This window comes from Monodelphis domestica, chromosome 2 (genome assembly GCF_027887165.1).
Source record: "Monodelphis domestica isolate mMonDom1 chromosome 2, mMonDom1.pri, whole genome shotgun sequence".
In the NCBI taxonomy this organism is placed as follows: Eukaryota; Metazoa; Chordata; class Mammalia; order Didelphimorphia; family Didelphidae; genus Monodelphis; species Monodelphis domestica.
Window position 1 is genome coordinate 401,970,358 of NC_077228.1, and position 17,334 is coordinate 401,987,691.

A 17,334-nucleotide genomic window follows, 5' to 3' on the forward strand; every position below is an offset into this window, starting at 1 on the left:
TGCTGTCTTTTAAAGTATGTGAAGTATCTTACACATATTATATAATTTCATCCATGCCTCCACACTGGCTGTCCCCATGCATGGAATGCAGTGACTTCTCACCTATTTCTTAAAATTCTTAGTTACTTTCATAGCTTAGCTTAAATACCACCATTTATATGAGGCGTTTCTTGATTCCTCTTGGTGTTAGTGTCTTGTCCACCAAAATTATATTTATTTTGTATGTATCTTGGACATGTTTTTGTATATACTACAACATAAGCTTCTTGAGGACAGTTATTATTTTTATCCCTTGTTGATTCAATTTTAATAATCATTTTCTGACATTTTGCAATCTCTGTTCTTTCCTTCCCTCCAACCGTATCCTCTTCTGCAGGAAGGCAGGTAATATAAAAAAGGTCATATACCTGTTCATAATGTACTGTCTATCCTAGAGAAAAATTCATGGAGAAACTAAAATGAAGAATGGTATGCTTCAATCTGTATTCAGATCCCATGAGTTCCCTTTTTGGCTGTAGACAGCTTTTTTTTGGGGGGGGGGGGTGAGTCCCTTGTAGTTGTCCTAGATCCCTGCCTTGTTGTTAATAGTAAAGTAACTTACAGTTGATCATTGTACACTATTGGAACAATTTGCAATGTCCCCTGGTTCAGCTCACTTTACTATATATCACTTCATATGTCTACTAAGATTCTTTGTGATCATCTTGTTTGTCATTCCTTATGAAATGATAGAATTCCATTAAAATCATATACCACAAGTTGTTCAGCCATCCCACAAGCAGTTACTGTTTAATGGGGTGTGGGTATTTACATACCTCACTACCTATAGTGGCCTCCTTGCTGTTCTCACATGAAGCAATTTTTTTCCAACTGAGCATTTTTACTAGCTGTTCACCTTACCTGGGCTGTACTTCTTCCTCACTTCTACCTCCTGGCTTCCTGGCTTCTTTCAAGGCTCAGCTAAAGTCACACCTTTTACAGGAAGCCATTCCCATCCTAATTTTCTCTGAAACTACCTCGCAGTTCATTATGTATATAGCTTGTCTTTATGTAGTTGTTTGTTGTTGTTATGTAGTTGTTCTATAGGTATTTTTTGTATGTTCTCTCTCTATTAGACTGAGTTTTATGAAAGCAAGAAGTAGCAAATGAAAAACATTCCAGTATGGGTGCTATATAGAGTATGGGAAAAAGAGCCTAAAGAGAGAAATTAGAAACACATTATAAAGAGCCTCAAATGATATGCTAAGGATTTTATTATTAATTTAGTAAGCAGTGAGAAGTCACTGAATTTTATTGAGAAGTAACATTATCACACTGACATGCTAGGAAGACCATTTTGGCAGTAGCATGAAGATTGAACTAGAAAGAAAAGTGAAAATGATCATTGATGAGATTAAATTAGTTAGTGCTAATAAATTAATACAGATGTGAGGCAATAATCTTGAATTAGAATGGAAAAAGTAAGAGTAGAAAAGAGAAGGAAGAAACCCATACATTTTAGAAACAGAGAGACAAAAACAGAGAGAGACAAAGACAGATAGAGAGACAAATAATGAGGGAATTTCTTTTTCCAATTATGCAAATTTACTTCTTTTATTTCCCAATGGTGCATGTGTTGGGGGTGGGTGGGAAGGACAGAGATGAAATAAGTTTATTTTAATTATTTTAACAGAAATGTGAACATGATGCAGAATATTACATACACTTTCAGATGATATCAATATGTTGTTAGTTTTGTTTAACTTATGTTGATTTTTTTATGAGACTGCTCCTGGAATGAGGGTGATCTATAAATGTATAATGTAAAACAAAAGCTTTCAATAAAATAAAAAATAATGGATAAAATTTGACAGCTGGTAGAAAGTGAGGTGTTAAATAGAGGGAAGATTCAAAGATGACTCGGGTTTTGAGCTTCTGTGTCTATAATAATAGTGGTGCCATCAAAATAAATAGGAAAAATTGCTTTCTAAAATGGCTGGACCAATTCACAGCTCCACCAACAAAACATTATTATGCCTTTTATCCCACAGTTTTTTCAGCATTTGATATTTTCATTTTTGTTAACTTTGACATTCTGATGAATATGAGGCAGGACCTCAGAATTATGTTAATTTTCACTTCTCTATCTATTAGTGATTTAGAGTAATTTTTAATATTACAATTGATAATTTGCATTCCTTCCCTTGAGAATTCTCTGTTCATAACTTTTCAGACACTTACAAATTTGAGAAAGTATTTAATCAGTTTCTGAAATGTCTTAGAAATAAACCCTTTAACAAAGAAACTTTTCACAAAGATTTTTTTATTTACTTGGTTCTCTTCTAATTTTAGCCACATTGGATTTATTTGTATAATTTTAAAAATTTTATATAATCAAAGTTATCACTTTTATCTTCTATGATCCTCTCTAGTCCCTACACAGTCTTCCTTTATCCATTAATCTAATAAGTCATTTATTCCTTGCTCGTCAAATTTGTTCATGATGTCTCATTTTGATGTTAGTTTACACATAATTTCTGCTAGCCTGTGTTTCATATTTCCCAGTGGTTTTTGTCAGATAGTAAATCCTTCCCTAAGGTCTTGGATATTTAAGTACAAGACTCTTCTGAGTAAATCTTAATGATTTTTTTGCCATCCAAGATTAGACCTCAGAAACTGAAAAAGTTATTCATTAGCTGGCAGGTTCTCTTCAACACCCTTTGCATCTATGGTGCACTACTGAGCCCAAGACTTAACTTCTGTGTCTTGCTCAAGTGCACCAAGACATGTTTCATGTGAACAAAAAGGAATGTTAGAACAGATTAAAAAGTTGGCTCTTTACAAATTTTCCCATATAGCCCAAATAGTGCATGGAATGCCTTATTATCAAGTACATAATGTGAAAAATCTTAAATTGTAAAAAAGACAGTTAATCCCTACATTAGAGTTTTCTTATTAATAGATGGACTGATTCAAGTATCTAAATGTTATTGTGCAATTGTATGTAGGTATATAGGATGTTTTGAAGTCCATCCCTGCAAGTAAGTAAAATACCCTAAGAGAATTTTTTACTAGATCTGGTACTCCTCTATCTTATTAACAGTGACAGGTACAAACTTTGTCCCTGCCTTTATTTCCAAGAACCTGTTTGGCAATAGAATGCAAAATGAAATTCATATAGGATAGCTAAAAGTTATGCTGAAACCCATATAAAATGGCTAGATGCTTTGCCACTGACAGAACCCCCCACCCCCGAATTTATTCAGTTTAAGATCTTAATGAGCAACCAGTTCTTTGATGTATAAATGGTTCATGACACTGGCATGAATTGTTGCAAGGCATCAATACATTTTATCAAAGTATTCCATACATAAGTTCAAGCTTCCTTGACCAAAGAACCCAATGAACTCTGCCATGCCATGTGAGGATAAAGTTTAGGCAATATTCCATTAGCATAAGACTTCCCCATTTCAAGGATCCATAATAAAGTTTCCTTACCATCATCCCTACATTAAAGTACCAAAGCTTTTCCAGACATATTTATATCACATTGCAACTCCCATATTTGTTCTTGAAAAACATTTAACTCTACCATGACTTCTTCCTTGGTCTTTAGAACATCCAGGTGAAGAGTGGAAAAAGAAAATACAATAGCAGTGAGATTGCTCACTAATGAAAAGGTTACATGAAGTCACCTTTTAGCCACATACAGATTCTGGGATCTTGCATTATTAAAGAGGTTGTCACTTTCATTTGTGAAATTGTTAAAGACCTAAACCTGACCCATTGTTTAGTCTATGGGCATTGGGCCTCGCATAGAGATAGAAGAGAATTTCCTTTGAGCATCAAGCAAGTTAAACAGATAACATCCTAATTATTGAAGGGAGATTTGTGCTCTTTAGGATAACAATGTTATGCTGATGTCCCCAACTCTGTTAAATTTACAGAAAGTGCTAGTTATAGAAACATTCAGTAGGTTACAGGATGACACTAAATCAGAAAAAAGAACTGTTCAGATGGGTGGATAATTGATTAGGCCTTAGTTCATTTAGAGGATGAGGTTTGGGAAGCATTTCTATGTCCCCAAATGTATGATTTCCAATTTCTTGGGATTATACTATTTTCATCCATGCCATCACCACTTTATTATCCTTATAACAACAACAACAACAACAACAACAAAAGATTTTGCAAATAACCCTTGACCTCTACCACAGCTGAGGATATTAGTTACCATATGCTCTAAGACTAAAAGAATGTTCATGATAGCTAGATTCCTTTTATGTTTAAGAAGACAGAAAGGTAGGCAGTGTGGAATCAACACCTTAGAAATTACTTATTTTACAATATTCCTAGAGAGCTTTATATAATTGCAAAGGTCCATGTGTAAATGAGATTCATTTGAAAGTAGCTTTATTTGTATTGGGATACTTGTTCCTAAACTGTTCAGTGCAAATTAAATCAACCTAATTTTAAGGCTATATATTGGTTAGCCATACTTCATAGGAATTGAGAAATATAGTTTTGAGACTTGCTTGCATGTCCATCATCCATTTCTTCACTTGTGTAGATAATACATTGACTGGTCAAAAAAAAAAAGGAATGATAGGCAGAGGGGCAAGTCTGAGGAATATGGTAATCTTATATGATTTGTACATGTTAAGTGGAACATCCTAGTGGAGATTTCTAGCTGACAGAAATAGGTGATTATAGTTCCAGTGAGAAGACTCTTGGTCTTTCCTTTATTATTCTAATTCATCACATCTTTATAGCTTTGACTTTCTTCCTTTGAGATCCTCCGTGGCAAATCCATTCATCAATGCATGCTCCTTTCTTCAAACCTTTAATTTCTTGAACTTCTCTTTCTAGTTTATTTATTTTCAACAATGAATAACTCCTATCATTTCTCTTCTATTCCCAAACCATCAAATATGGCTTCAGGAAGCAATGAAATCATGGAAACAGTGCCTACTACTTGTTTGTGTTATCTATCTGGGCTACTGGTGCTGCATTATTCAATCATCAAATGTTTATTAGCCATTTTCTATGCATTAAGAGCTATGCTGGGTGCTAGAGATAAAAGACAAAAGAATTAAACAACCATCATTCTCAAGGAGTTTATCTTCTATCAGGGAAGACAAGTACATATGTTACTTCATGGAAAATACAGGTAAAGTGATTAAATACAAGGTTGTTAAGAGGGGAAGGCACTATCAATTGGTACATGAAAATATCTTAAAGGAAGGGAGTGATTCCACAAGATGAATTTGAGGAAGGAGAAATGACCAGTGGAAGGGAGAATAGTGTTCAATGATGTTAGCATTATAGATCAAGACTCTGTCATGAAGGGTTTTTAAATCTAAACAGAGGATTTAACAAATATTTTCTATTACATTTTCCTAATTACATGTAGGTACAATTTTAAAAAATAATTTTCTGATAATATTTAATCCATGTTCTCTCCCTTCCCCCCTCTTCCATGCCCTCCCTATGATAGCATTTAATAGGATGTAGGTTATACATATTCTATCATAAAATACACATTTCCATGTTCATAATGTTGTGGAAAAGGATACATATTGTTCATACAAGAAAAAAATCATAAATGAGACAAAGTGAAAAATGATATGCTTCAGTCTTCATTCAGATTCCATTGGTTCCTTCTATGGTAGTAAACAGGGTTTGTTTCTCTTCTAGATACAATAAAGAACCACTGGGATTTATTAAGTAAAGGATTTGACATGGTCAGACCTAGGCTTAAGAAAAGCACTTTTTGGCAGCAATGTTGTGGATGATCTAGGATAAGGAGTAACTCTTGATATAGGGAGATCAATTAGGAGGCTATTGGAATAATCTAGATAAGGGTATAAAGTAGAGTGATGGTTGTATAAAATGAGAAAATGGAGTGGATACTGTATGTATGTTGAAGATAGAAAATGCAATATGTGGCAAAGGTTGTTCCATTTTGGACATATTGGCAATATTGTACAGTGGAAAAGAGCACTGGGTTTGGACAAAGAGTGTCTAGGCTCAAGTCCAATTCTTCTACTTACTGCCTAAGTGATGTCTTTGATTGTCAGTTTCCTCATCTGAAAAAATGAAAATATGATACTAGACATCTTCTGAGGTTCCCTCTAGCTGTAAATCTGTGAACCGATAAAATTATGAGTTGCTTCTGTAACCTCCAGTCAGTTAGTTATGTTGGACTGAGAGCTAAGAACCTAGGGGTTGGATATATGGATCTGTAAGACATTTGCATAGATAACATAATTATAGCCATGGTAGCTTATGAGGCCATAAGCAGAGAGTTTCAAGAGATGAAAGAAGAATAAGGATAGAGCTTTAAGTAACTCCCACAATTAGAAGGCACAATATGGATTATGAGTCCTCAAAGGAGGACAATAAGGAGCAGGCAGGTAGAAGAAAAAATTGGTGAGTTCTACAGGCTTCAATTCAATAAGCATTTATTAAATATTTACCATGTGTAAGGCACTTTATTACTATAGGGTATTCAGGTTAAAAATAGTCCCTGTCTTCAAATTCACGTTCTTCTAGGAGAAACTTATAGTCTACTGATGGAATTCTCTAATACATCATTTCTTGATTTTCTAAAACACATGCCATTTTTATTATTCCAAACCCTTCCCCAGACTCCCTATCCCACCAAGTCACTCTTCTTTTTCAGCAAATTACTTCACCTATTTTATAAAAAGATTGAGACTATCCTATATTAACTTGCTATTTTCTCCTCCACTACACATTAAAGTCCCTCTCAGAAGATCTTTACTCATTCTCTCCTCTCCTTCTAGTCTCAGATAACGAGTTAGTCCTTCTCTTTAGCTACATAAACCTTTCATTTTCCACCTCTCGCTTTAGAAACCATAACCAAACATTGCTATCTTTTCTGGAAAGGACATGACAGTAAAACAGCACAATATGAAGAATATTAAGTGCTTTATACATTCTCATTAATTCATTCATTCATTCATGTGCTCCTGATTCTGTTCTGATCAGTATCTTGAGTATCCTGCAAAAATCATTCTTTATTAAAAAGGTGGCAATAGATTTTGCTCTCTCTTCTCATCTTCCATGTCACTCTCTATACTGATGAATTTTCCCATCTGCCTACAAATGTATTCAGGTATCCCTAGTATTCTAAAAAGCTTGACCTACAAAGTGTAATGTCATGATCTCATTCCTTTCTACTCTTTCATTGTCAAAATCCTAGAAAGAGTAGTAGACATGTTAACGTCAATTTCTTTATCACTCATTCACAATCTAACTTATTGAAATCCAGCTTTCAACCTAATGAAACCATTTACTTCTCCAAAGTACCAATATTGTCTTAACTGATATAACCAATGACTTTATTTCTTCTCATATTTTCTTTAGCCTATCCATAGAGAGTCTTTCTCTGATTACGGTATTTTCTTTTGTTTTTAAAGTTATTTTTCCCAGATTACACATTGGTACAATTTTAAATAATACTTGTCTGACAATTTATGATCCACGCTCTCTCCTCCCTCCCAACCCACTTTCTTCCTAAGATGGCAGGTAATATGATATAGGTTGTATATGTGTTTTCATTCATTATGCATTTTCAAGTTCATCAAGTTTCAAAAGAAGATATATCTCTTACATGAGAGAAAAATTCATGAAGGAAATTAAGTGAAGAATGTAATGTTTCAATCCACATTCAGACTTCATAATTTTATTCTATAGCAGTAGATGGTCTTTTTCATTGCATCCCTTAGAATTGTCTTGGATCCTTGCATTTCTGATAATAGTTAAGTCATTCAGAATATTTCCAGTATTTTCTTCACAGAGCTGCCAAAATGATTTTCTTTAATCATGGATCTGACCATGGAATTTCCCCTATTCAGTTAACTTCACCAGTTCCATATTGCATCTGGAAAGCTTTTAAAATTCTCAGTTTAGCTTTTAAAACCTTTCATACCCTTCCTACAACCTGTCTTTCTGGTCCCATGATACATTTTCCCTTTTCCTGCACTCTGTGATCTAGCCAAATTGGAATCCTTTTACACTGTAAGGCAGATTGACATCCTTTGAAATTAAAAAGAAAGAAGAGAGTATAGGTAAAGACTATCTTTTAAGGGGCATTTTAGGTGTAGAAGGGGAATGGAGAGTTTTTTTTTTTACTTAAATCATTTTTAATTATAAAGGAAGTGAGGTCATTTACTTGAACAAGAGGAGGATAGTGATAAGAGTTTTGGATTAAAAGAGACCAGAACTCTATCTGTCATATCTCCCTCTTCCTGATATTCTTTTTTCTATTACTTTGGAGACATTACTCCTTTGTGTTAGTTTGCCTCAAACTTTCCCCCTTCACTCTTGATGACCTTTGCTGATATTTTCTCCTTATCATGTCCCCCAACTATGGCTTTTTCAGTTTTTTTATTTCTTTTTATACTTTCTCTTGATGATTTTGCCCACTCCAGTGAATTCAATTATCATCCATTTTGCTAATAAACTTATTAAAATACAAGTTCCTTGAAGTCATATAACAGTGCTTGGCACATAGTAACATTTCATAATGCTTGTTGATTGGTTAGCTGACAATTGATGATCTAGTTCTTTTATAAAGAAAACATTTTACATAAAATATTCATATATACATACATTCGTGTATATGTGTTCAAACACACATATATGGAAAAATATGTATCAAATCTCAGCTCCAAGTATATATTTAAATGCCATATATGAGACCACATTATTCATTTTTATTTTACTAATCAGTGTTGCCCAAGTTTATATAGTAAGCAACATAGCCCCATTGAAGATTTCTATTAGATAGTTAACTCTTGTTAAGAGTTCAGTGATCCTCCATTCACTTTTTATCCTCATTCCATACTAACTATACAGCAAGTGGTCAATAAGTACTAATTGGCTGACAGATCACCTCCTTCTGTAACCTTTGTAATTCTGTCAAAGAGTAAAAGGAATGAAAAGCAAAGAAGACAATTGATAATAAACATGATAAACATGACTGAAAAGTTCCTCAATATTAGAAAGCACTGGAGGTACACTGATGGCTTTATCAATATAGTTCCCATTTGGGCAACAATTACAGTTAAACATGTACCCCAGAAACTTTCTAATCTACAGCAGGGCAATTCCATAATAAAGAAAACAGAGAAAGTATTGCAACTGTTTATTTCTTCTAGGGAGCAACTACTCTGAGAAAATAAACCTGATGTTAATTGATATGGTACCCAACTTCAAGAAAATTCAAGAAAAACAGCGCAGGGTGACCTTTGTCACCTTTGTAAAAAAGAAGCATATTTAAGGATTGGATGGGATAATGAAGATAAAATAAAAAATAACATGATTGCCAAGCTTGTTAACATTTAATCAAAAGTCCAAGGACCTATCACATTCCTATATTTTGTGTAGACCAAAATAGGTCTGGATGTTAAATAAAAGTCATTTAAATTATTTAGGGTAATCATAAACAAAATGAGTAACTGAAGTATGATTTTTTAATTTCATTTATACATAGTATTATAGTTTAACTCAACAACTCCATTTTCTAGACACAAAAGCTAAGGTAACTTGTCTGTAGTTTTTTATTAAGGAATTCTCAGAGCCAGAAGGAGACTTAAAATTATCAAACCATATAAGAAACTAAAATGAATATTATCAAAGAATCATATTATCCTAGGTTTTGGAACTAGAAGGTTATTTAGGGATTGGGGGAGGGGGAAATCAAGACTCCCTTTTTAGAGAGAAAGAAACTATTACCCAAAGTAAACTACCCAGGGTTTCAGGTAGTAAATTTAAGAGTCAGAATTCAAACTAAGGACTTATGACTATAATTCAAAAGCTTTTGACAAAAAGAAAGAGGAAAAATTCATTTTTAGTCATTTATCAAATTTAGTGATAATTCAAAAGAGTAATAGCAACCCTGGGGAATTACATGTGTATACATCATGTAATAAATTCATATGGGGGTATATATACACACTGACATATATAAATAAGTACACAGACATATACATACATGCTATCTTGGGAGTGTCACACTCTTAACTACTGTATTGAAGGGATAAATACCTATATGTATGTATGCACACACACACAGACACACACACATATGTATATATATATATATACATATATAACCTGTGATTTCATCTTTTCATCTTATGTGGATCTCCTTGGTGAGGAATCTTTTTTATTACTTATAGTCTTACATAATTATCTTTAAAATCCTGAGTGATTAAGTGACATGCAGATTTTCTCACTTCTGTTCTCTCTCACTCACTCTCATCTCTTATATAGATTCATATATATATATAATATACATTTATCTATATATACAATTGAATTTTATATTTGTGTGTATGTGTGTAGCAGAGGTGTAATCTGAAGGAATATTAATACTCAGAATGGAAATCTCAAGTATTCTCAGAATTACCATTTTTTACAAGCTTCATTATGAAAATTTTCACCCAGACTATAATTGGAAAGGCTCTCTAATGGGTTTTAAACAAAGATTAATGATAGAAATTAGCTTATTGAATTGAGAAAAGATGTCCTGTAGAAATGTTTGGGGAAGAGAAAAAAGGATAGGTTAGATCTAATCTTCTGGAACATCTTTATTGGTAAAGTGTTTGGGTAATACAAATTTTAAGGTTTTGAAGTTTATTAAGTATAAAGCAGAATTTAATATGAGGAGTAGGAAATGGATAATTTTCATATTGGTCAATGAAAACTCATATCATCATCATCAGATATATTTGGAGAAGTGCATTCAAGCTGAGGGTGTTACCATGATTGTTCAAGCTGATGTCATTCAGAGAGCATAAAATAAAACCAAAGAAAATAAAAATAAAAAGCATATAGAGTATAATGGTTTTTTGTTTTAATAACAAACAACATTTAAGAATTCTCAAATTAAAAAAAAAAACATCCAGTTGCAGAAGTGAACAATATTTCAATGGCCTTTCTTGGCTGCCATTTTCTTTATCTGGGACTCCAGGATCAGGAGTTTTGTTTTTTTTTTTCCTTCCCGGAAACACAGTATAGATGTCTAATTGTAGAAGACTGTGCTGACATTGACTTTGAGGAGGACCAGAAATCTCTCTGGTCAAATAATCTTTGATGTCATCACTTTCTTCATACTTAGATCAGAAAGCATAAATACAGGAAATGGAGAGGTTAGCTGAGAACAGTGGTCTTTAATGAGCTCTTCAGCATATGGTATGAATTGGCAATGTTTAGTGAAGTAAATTTACACTAAATGACTCATCCATAAAGATTACATATTCTTGCTAATGTAGTTCATACAATTGTGTGGATATTAGAATGAAGAGAAAGTATTCTATTGAAAGATCTAAGTGTCATTTAAGGTCTTGAATTAGAATTGATTCTCAATAAATGGAAGAGATATTTCTAAAAAACAATTGCTTGGAAGCCTATAAAAAGGAATAGTAACCCAGACAACAAAGGAAATCTTTGTACTAACCAGAGGGAGGCATTTTACTTTTGACTTCCTAGATTTAGAAGTGAGAATCCTCGGAGATTTACAGAATAATGTATAATATTTTCGATCAATCCACAAACATGTATTAAGCCCCTACTTAGTGCCAGGAACCATAATAGGTACTAGGACGAAATAATGGGGATGAAACAATCCCTTCACAGGATTATAGAAATTATAACCCATAAAAATGGAAACACTAAAGAACTATAAATAAAAGATAATAACAGTAATAAATAAATTTTATGTATAAATAAAAACCTTACTGAATTTGAAAGAATATGCCCATTGCAATCAGATGGATTCCAGAGAGAGAGGCCAAAGAATTAACTAAAAACTTGTAAAACTTGTATGTTTTGTGTAAAATATTTCAAGATGTAATAATATCACAAAACAGGAAGCAGCAGATTATTTTCTGAGGGCTTTCATTAAAGTCTTGATTGTCCTGGTGATAGGAATCATTAATAAATTGTACCAAAAGGGTATATATATTTGGTTAAATTTGTGTTAAGGTTGGACATAACATTATAAATACAGGGAATAAAAGGGTTTCTTTTAGTTATTGAGGTATAATTATAGTGATAGAACAAGAAGGGAATGGAGCAAAGGCAAATTTAAATGGCATAAAAATAAATTGACCTCAGTCTTAGTTTCAGGGAAAAAGGTATTGGAAGCTTTCAAGTGAGAGAAAATGAAAAGTAGATTAGACCAAACATTCAGGTACATAGTATACTGAACATTCACCCAGCACTGAAAAAGGGAGAAACTACATTATCTAATAGTAATGTTCTATCTCTACTTCCCATGTGCTCTCAGGATAAGCTTTTACCTTCAGTGTTCTGGGAAATTATTTATTACATATGACATCATTGTAATTTACTTTACTAAATTGTACTATGTTAGAGGATATGAAATTTACTCAGAGTAACAAAAATATTTAAATGATAATTCTTCATATTCCATATGAATCTATGGTTACTGAAAGCTTAATAATTTGATAATGGTACTAGGGATTACTCCAATTTTGAGCAACTTATTGGATGGGGAGTTGCTTTCAGTGAGCTCTTTTCTTTGCTACTAATTATAAGAATTGATTGTAAACATTCAATCTGAAAATGATGGGAGAGTAACTGACAAGATCCCAAATAGATTATCATTTTGGATAATGCATCTTTTCCTTTTATTAATGTTTGTTTTTACAAGCTCAGAATCTCTTTTCCTCTGGTATTATTTATCTAGATTTTTCTGTTTTTCTATTTATTTTTTTCTAGATATCTTTTCTTTTCATCCCTTTCTTCTGTAGCTCTCAGTATTTTTGATTACCAATTCTGTAGTCCATTCAGGGGTACTATTAAGGAATATCTCTTACCCAGTTCTATAAAACAATTTCATGTAGATTTATCAGGAAAGACTCTTCTCTCCCATTTATGTTAGGATTATACATTTAGAACTGAAAGAGACTTAAGAAATTTTTTCATCTGGTATCTTCATTTTTTAAATAAAGAAACCAAGGCCTACATAAAGAATACACATTCAGCAGAGATGCTTTGATTTGCACATAGGCCCTTTGAATCCAGACTCCATACTCTTTGTACTCGACAACATTGCTTCCCTATTATATTATTGGGCCCAGATTTAAGTCAATCATCTAGACAAAATTTTGGAGAATACCTGTTGGGTGAAAACCACTCTTTTTTTAAACTATTGCATTAATTAAGGGACACAATGTAGGTGAAGTATTTTGAAAACTTAAAATGGTACATAAATGCCAAACATTCCTATCATCATAAAGATCTGTTGATTGACCATCATCAGAACCCTAATTATTACTAAATGACAAATTTCACTAATGTGTGAAATAAACTCATGGAAAATAGATTGGCATTGGGAAACCACAGTGAGCAAAGAAAAACTTCTCCAACACAAAAATACCATTACTGATTTGCTTAATGTACACAATCATTATCCATTTATTCTTGTGCTTCCCCTCTAAAAGGCACTTAGTTCTTATCTTTCTGAATTTAAATACTTAATTTCATGCAGTCATTTAATGATTTGGAAGGGCATATTTATTTTCTTTGAGTGTGTGTGTGTGTGTGTGTGTGTGAGAGAGAGAGAGAGAGAGAGTCAGAGAAAGAGAAAGAACACTCAGAAGACTCCATCTATATAAGGTTCTTTATTCAGTGTTTCCTACCCAATACCAATTAGAAACTTAATGAAGGTTGTTTGATGATTAATTGTATGTCTATCAGGCCACCAACTCAGTATTAATTGTCTCAAGAGTTTGTTAAATGTTTCAGTCTACATGTTGATGACATGAGAGACCCAAATTAGGATTCACTACAGAGTAAATAGATGTCCAAAATGTAAAAAGCATATCAGGGTTCCAATAATTTTCCTCTGTAATGCTTTAAAATAAGAGCACAAAGCAATTTCCCATAAATATTGTTGGAAAGGACAAAATGAGATGAATATACTTCAGATATAGTAGAAGAGGTTTTAAAAAAGGGACAGTAAATGTATTCCTCCTTGTGAATAGACATATGAAAGACATAATTTTAGAGTATGATATTTTTTTTCTGGAACAACCTTGCTAACACACACCTGTGTTTACAGGAAAATGTCGAAGGCAGAGACTGCAGTCATTGCAAAGTGGGCTTCTTCAATTTACAAGAGAATAATCACAAGGGCTGTGAGGAATGCTTCTGCTCAGGAGTGTCAGATAGATGTCAAAGCTCCCGCTGGACCTATAGCAATGTAAGTAGCAGCTTCTCCATTCTGCCATAGCAATACACTATTGTTCTTTTGTAAAAAATTTCAAGCAATTTTCTCTACATGTATCTTCTTCTGGAAGAAGAAGAAATTGGATTTTCTTTCAAATGGTAGTTGATGCTATTTGTGAATCTTTGATTGGAACCTTTTGAGTCTATTTCACAAACAATGTGACAAATATCCTAGCACATGGTTCTGGAAAGAATGGAATCTCTTGGAGCAAGTTGGCATGAAGCCCTCAGGGATTGATGTGATTGATGTCAGCTAAAACATTAGTGGAATTGAAGTCTGTTCGACCCAAAGGCAACAGAGTTCAATTGAGAGAGTATTAAGCTAGCTATATAGAAGATTCTGTAGTTTAATTCACAAATGATTTCAGGACTCTAGACAAGGGGAAAAAAACAATCTTCTTTACATAATATTTGCTAACAATCCCTTCTCAGTGAAAATGTGCATATGTATTTGATCCTTAGCTTAGGTTATATTGTAATTTTCAAAATTCTAAGTTGTTGACTATGTTATTTAATTATTATTTTAAAAAACCCACTAAAGAGTATCTCTTGTACTAACATATGTATTCATTTTAAAGTGGCAGGTTACTTTAAATTATCATTTAGCCTCAGGGATCTCTTCTCACAGGGTACCCCAGAAAACTTATCTCATGTTCAGGACATGTTTTATGTCAAAATGTACTTAAAAAGAAGCCTTACCAAGATTTATTTCACCAAGCCATCAGGTGATTTGAACCTTAATAGTTTAAAGCAAAAGATATTTAATAAAATGTATAATAAGATGACAAGAAATATTTACTCTTTCTCTCTATATATATACACATATATGTATTTATATGTATGTATGTACAGTTTCGTGAAAATTTCCACAATGCTAGTAGAGATACTCAATGTCCTTAGGACAGCAAACTGGAGAACTTGCCTCTTTTGCTGCTACTGGCAATTTCCCCCATAGACTTGCTGACCTTTCAGGCTCGTCAAGTAATGTCTTTCGACTGTAGGCTACAGAATTGATGATTTCTCTGCATCTCTGTCAAATGTTGGTCCCCTACAGCTAAGCTGTTGTTACCTGTGGGTCTTCAGCTGCCACCTACTGGTCTTCTATTAAGTGGCTGTTATTATGAAACTTTCTCATGAATGATGTTTTTTTTTTTTTTCTGCAATGACACTGATTCAGGAGCTACCATAATTCTTCTCTGATTTAAACCTGAAAACAATAATCAGCTGACCAGAAGGCAGGAGTCATCAAATGTAGGCTACATATGTCTTTTAAGCTTCTTTGATTACATCTGAAGAGTTACTCTGAGTTCAGTTGCCTATTTCAATTAGATTGAAAAAATCTCTTTTAATCCTTTTTTCATTCTCATCATGCCAAACGTCGTTCATTCAGATCACCTCAAAAGCAAAATTAAAAGGCCATTGGCAGAACTAATAACTTTGTGTTATTTCCCTGCCAGTAGCCACATAACTGACTTCTCTAAAATTACAGAAGAGAAGTGGTAATATTTCTTAATTTTCTGACACATAATCAACAATGGGAAGAGAACAATTTAGTTGCCAGTTTTAAAGAGCAACTATGTTTTTGTACCTTATTTTCTAATCTTTACATTAGTGATAATTTAAAATTCTATTCTTTGATAGAAATATTATTTTATGTATCCACCAAGTAGGCTATAGTAGAAGAAATCCAGGATAGTGAGTAAGTGGAAAGCTGGACTCAAGAAGTCCTCAGTTCTTTGAATGCTTAATGAACATAGGATCCTGGAAAAGTCACTTATTTTCTCTGACCCTCAGTTTCTTCATTTGTAAAAATGGAGATGATAACATTTATTTAACACAATTGTTGTAAGGATAAAATGAGAGAATGGATGTAAAATGTTTGCATACCTCCAAAAGTGCTACCAGGAAAACAAATGGTAATAGTCATCATAGCAGTAGTAGTCAGAATAATAATCCCCTCTGGTACCACTCCTGTTCTACTCTTATAGAATACTGTCGCCAACAATATGGACACTCATTGTACTTCAACAATCACATTTTTCCAGTTTCTCTCATCCTGTCAATTTCTTATCAAAGTCTTTCAAAAAATCTTGTAGAGTTGTTCCACCCATTGCACTGGAGGCCTTCTTCTCATTCCTTTAATATATTTAGGGCACTACTGAAGCATTCAGACTGTCTATCTATTGTCTGTCATCCTTGCTAGCTCACCTCCTTTTCTAGATAGATGTGTCTTTGATAATGTATTTACTGTATTTCTCAATGCTAACCATTAGTAGGAATGGTTACTATTAATAAGCTATTGTTTTATGATTGTAATATTTATTATAAAAATGGAACTATATTATACTTTTAATAATAAGCATATGGAATACTACTATGTTATATTTATGGCCTATTTATATCACTTTTCATCTTTTCATTGCCTTTATGGTAAGTTGAAATTTTAATTATTTTAAGGTCATTGTGTTTCATGATATAAAGAGATATAATCCATAGAGAAGAAATATACAAAAGCATTAATAATAATAATAGTAATATCTATAATTTCCATAGAATCTCCCACATTCCAGATACCATGCTAAGCACTTTACAAATATTATCTCATAGCACTGTGAGGTTTTCAAAAAATATTTTTTACTAAAATAATATCTTGTGAAATAAGAAGTTTTAGTAATAAAATATAAGATCTTTTTTTTTAAATATATTTTATTTGATCATTTCCAAGCATTATTTGTTAAAGACATAGATCATTTTCTTTTCCTCCCCCCCACCCCCCATAGCCGACGCGTAAGTCCACTGGGCATTAGATGTTTTCTTGATTTGAACTCATTGCTTTGTTGATAGTATTTGCATTAGAGTGTTCATTTAAAGTCTGTCCTCTGTCATGTCCCCTCAACCTCTGTATTCAGGCAGTTGCTTTTTCTCGGTGTTTCCACTCCCATAGTTTATCCTTTGCTTATGAATGGTGTTTTTTTTCTCCTGGATCCCTGAAAGTTGTTCAGGGACATTACACCGCCCCTAATGGAGAAGTCCATTACGTTCGATTATACCACAGTGTATTAGTCT

General features: G+C 33.1%; 1 protein-coding gene across 1 annotated transcript in view; it reads left to right on the forward strand.

Moving 5' to 3' along the window:
* Positions 1-17,334, forward strand: part of LAMA2 (laminin subunit alpha 2) — a 923,420-nt gene that overhangs the window by 455,741 nt on the left and 450,345 nt on the right. The window contains exon 11 of the mRNA XM_056818751.1: positions 14,102-14,242. Coding sequence (XP_056674729.1) covers positions 14,102-14,242 — 141 coding nt within the window. The remainder of the gene's footprint in view (positions 1-14,101; positions 14,243-17,334) is intronic.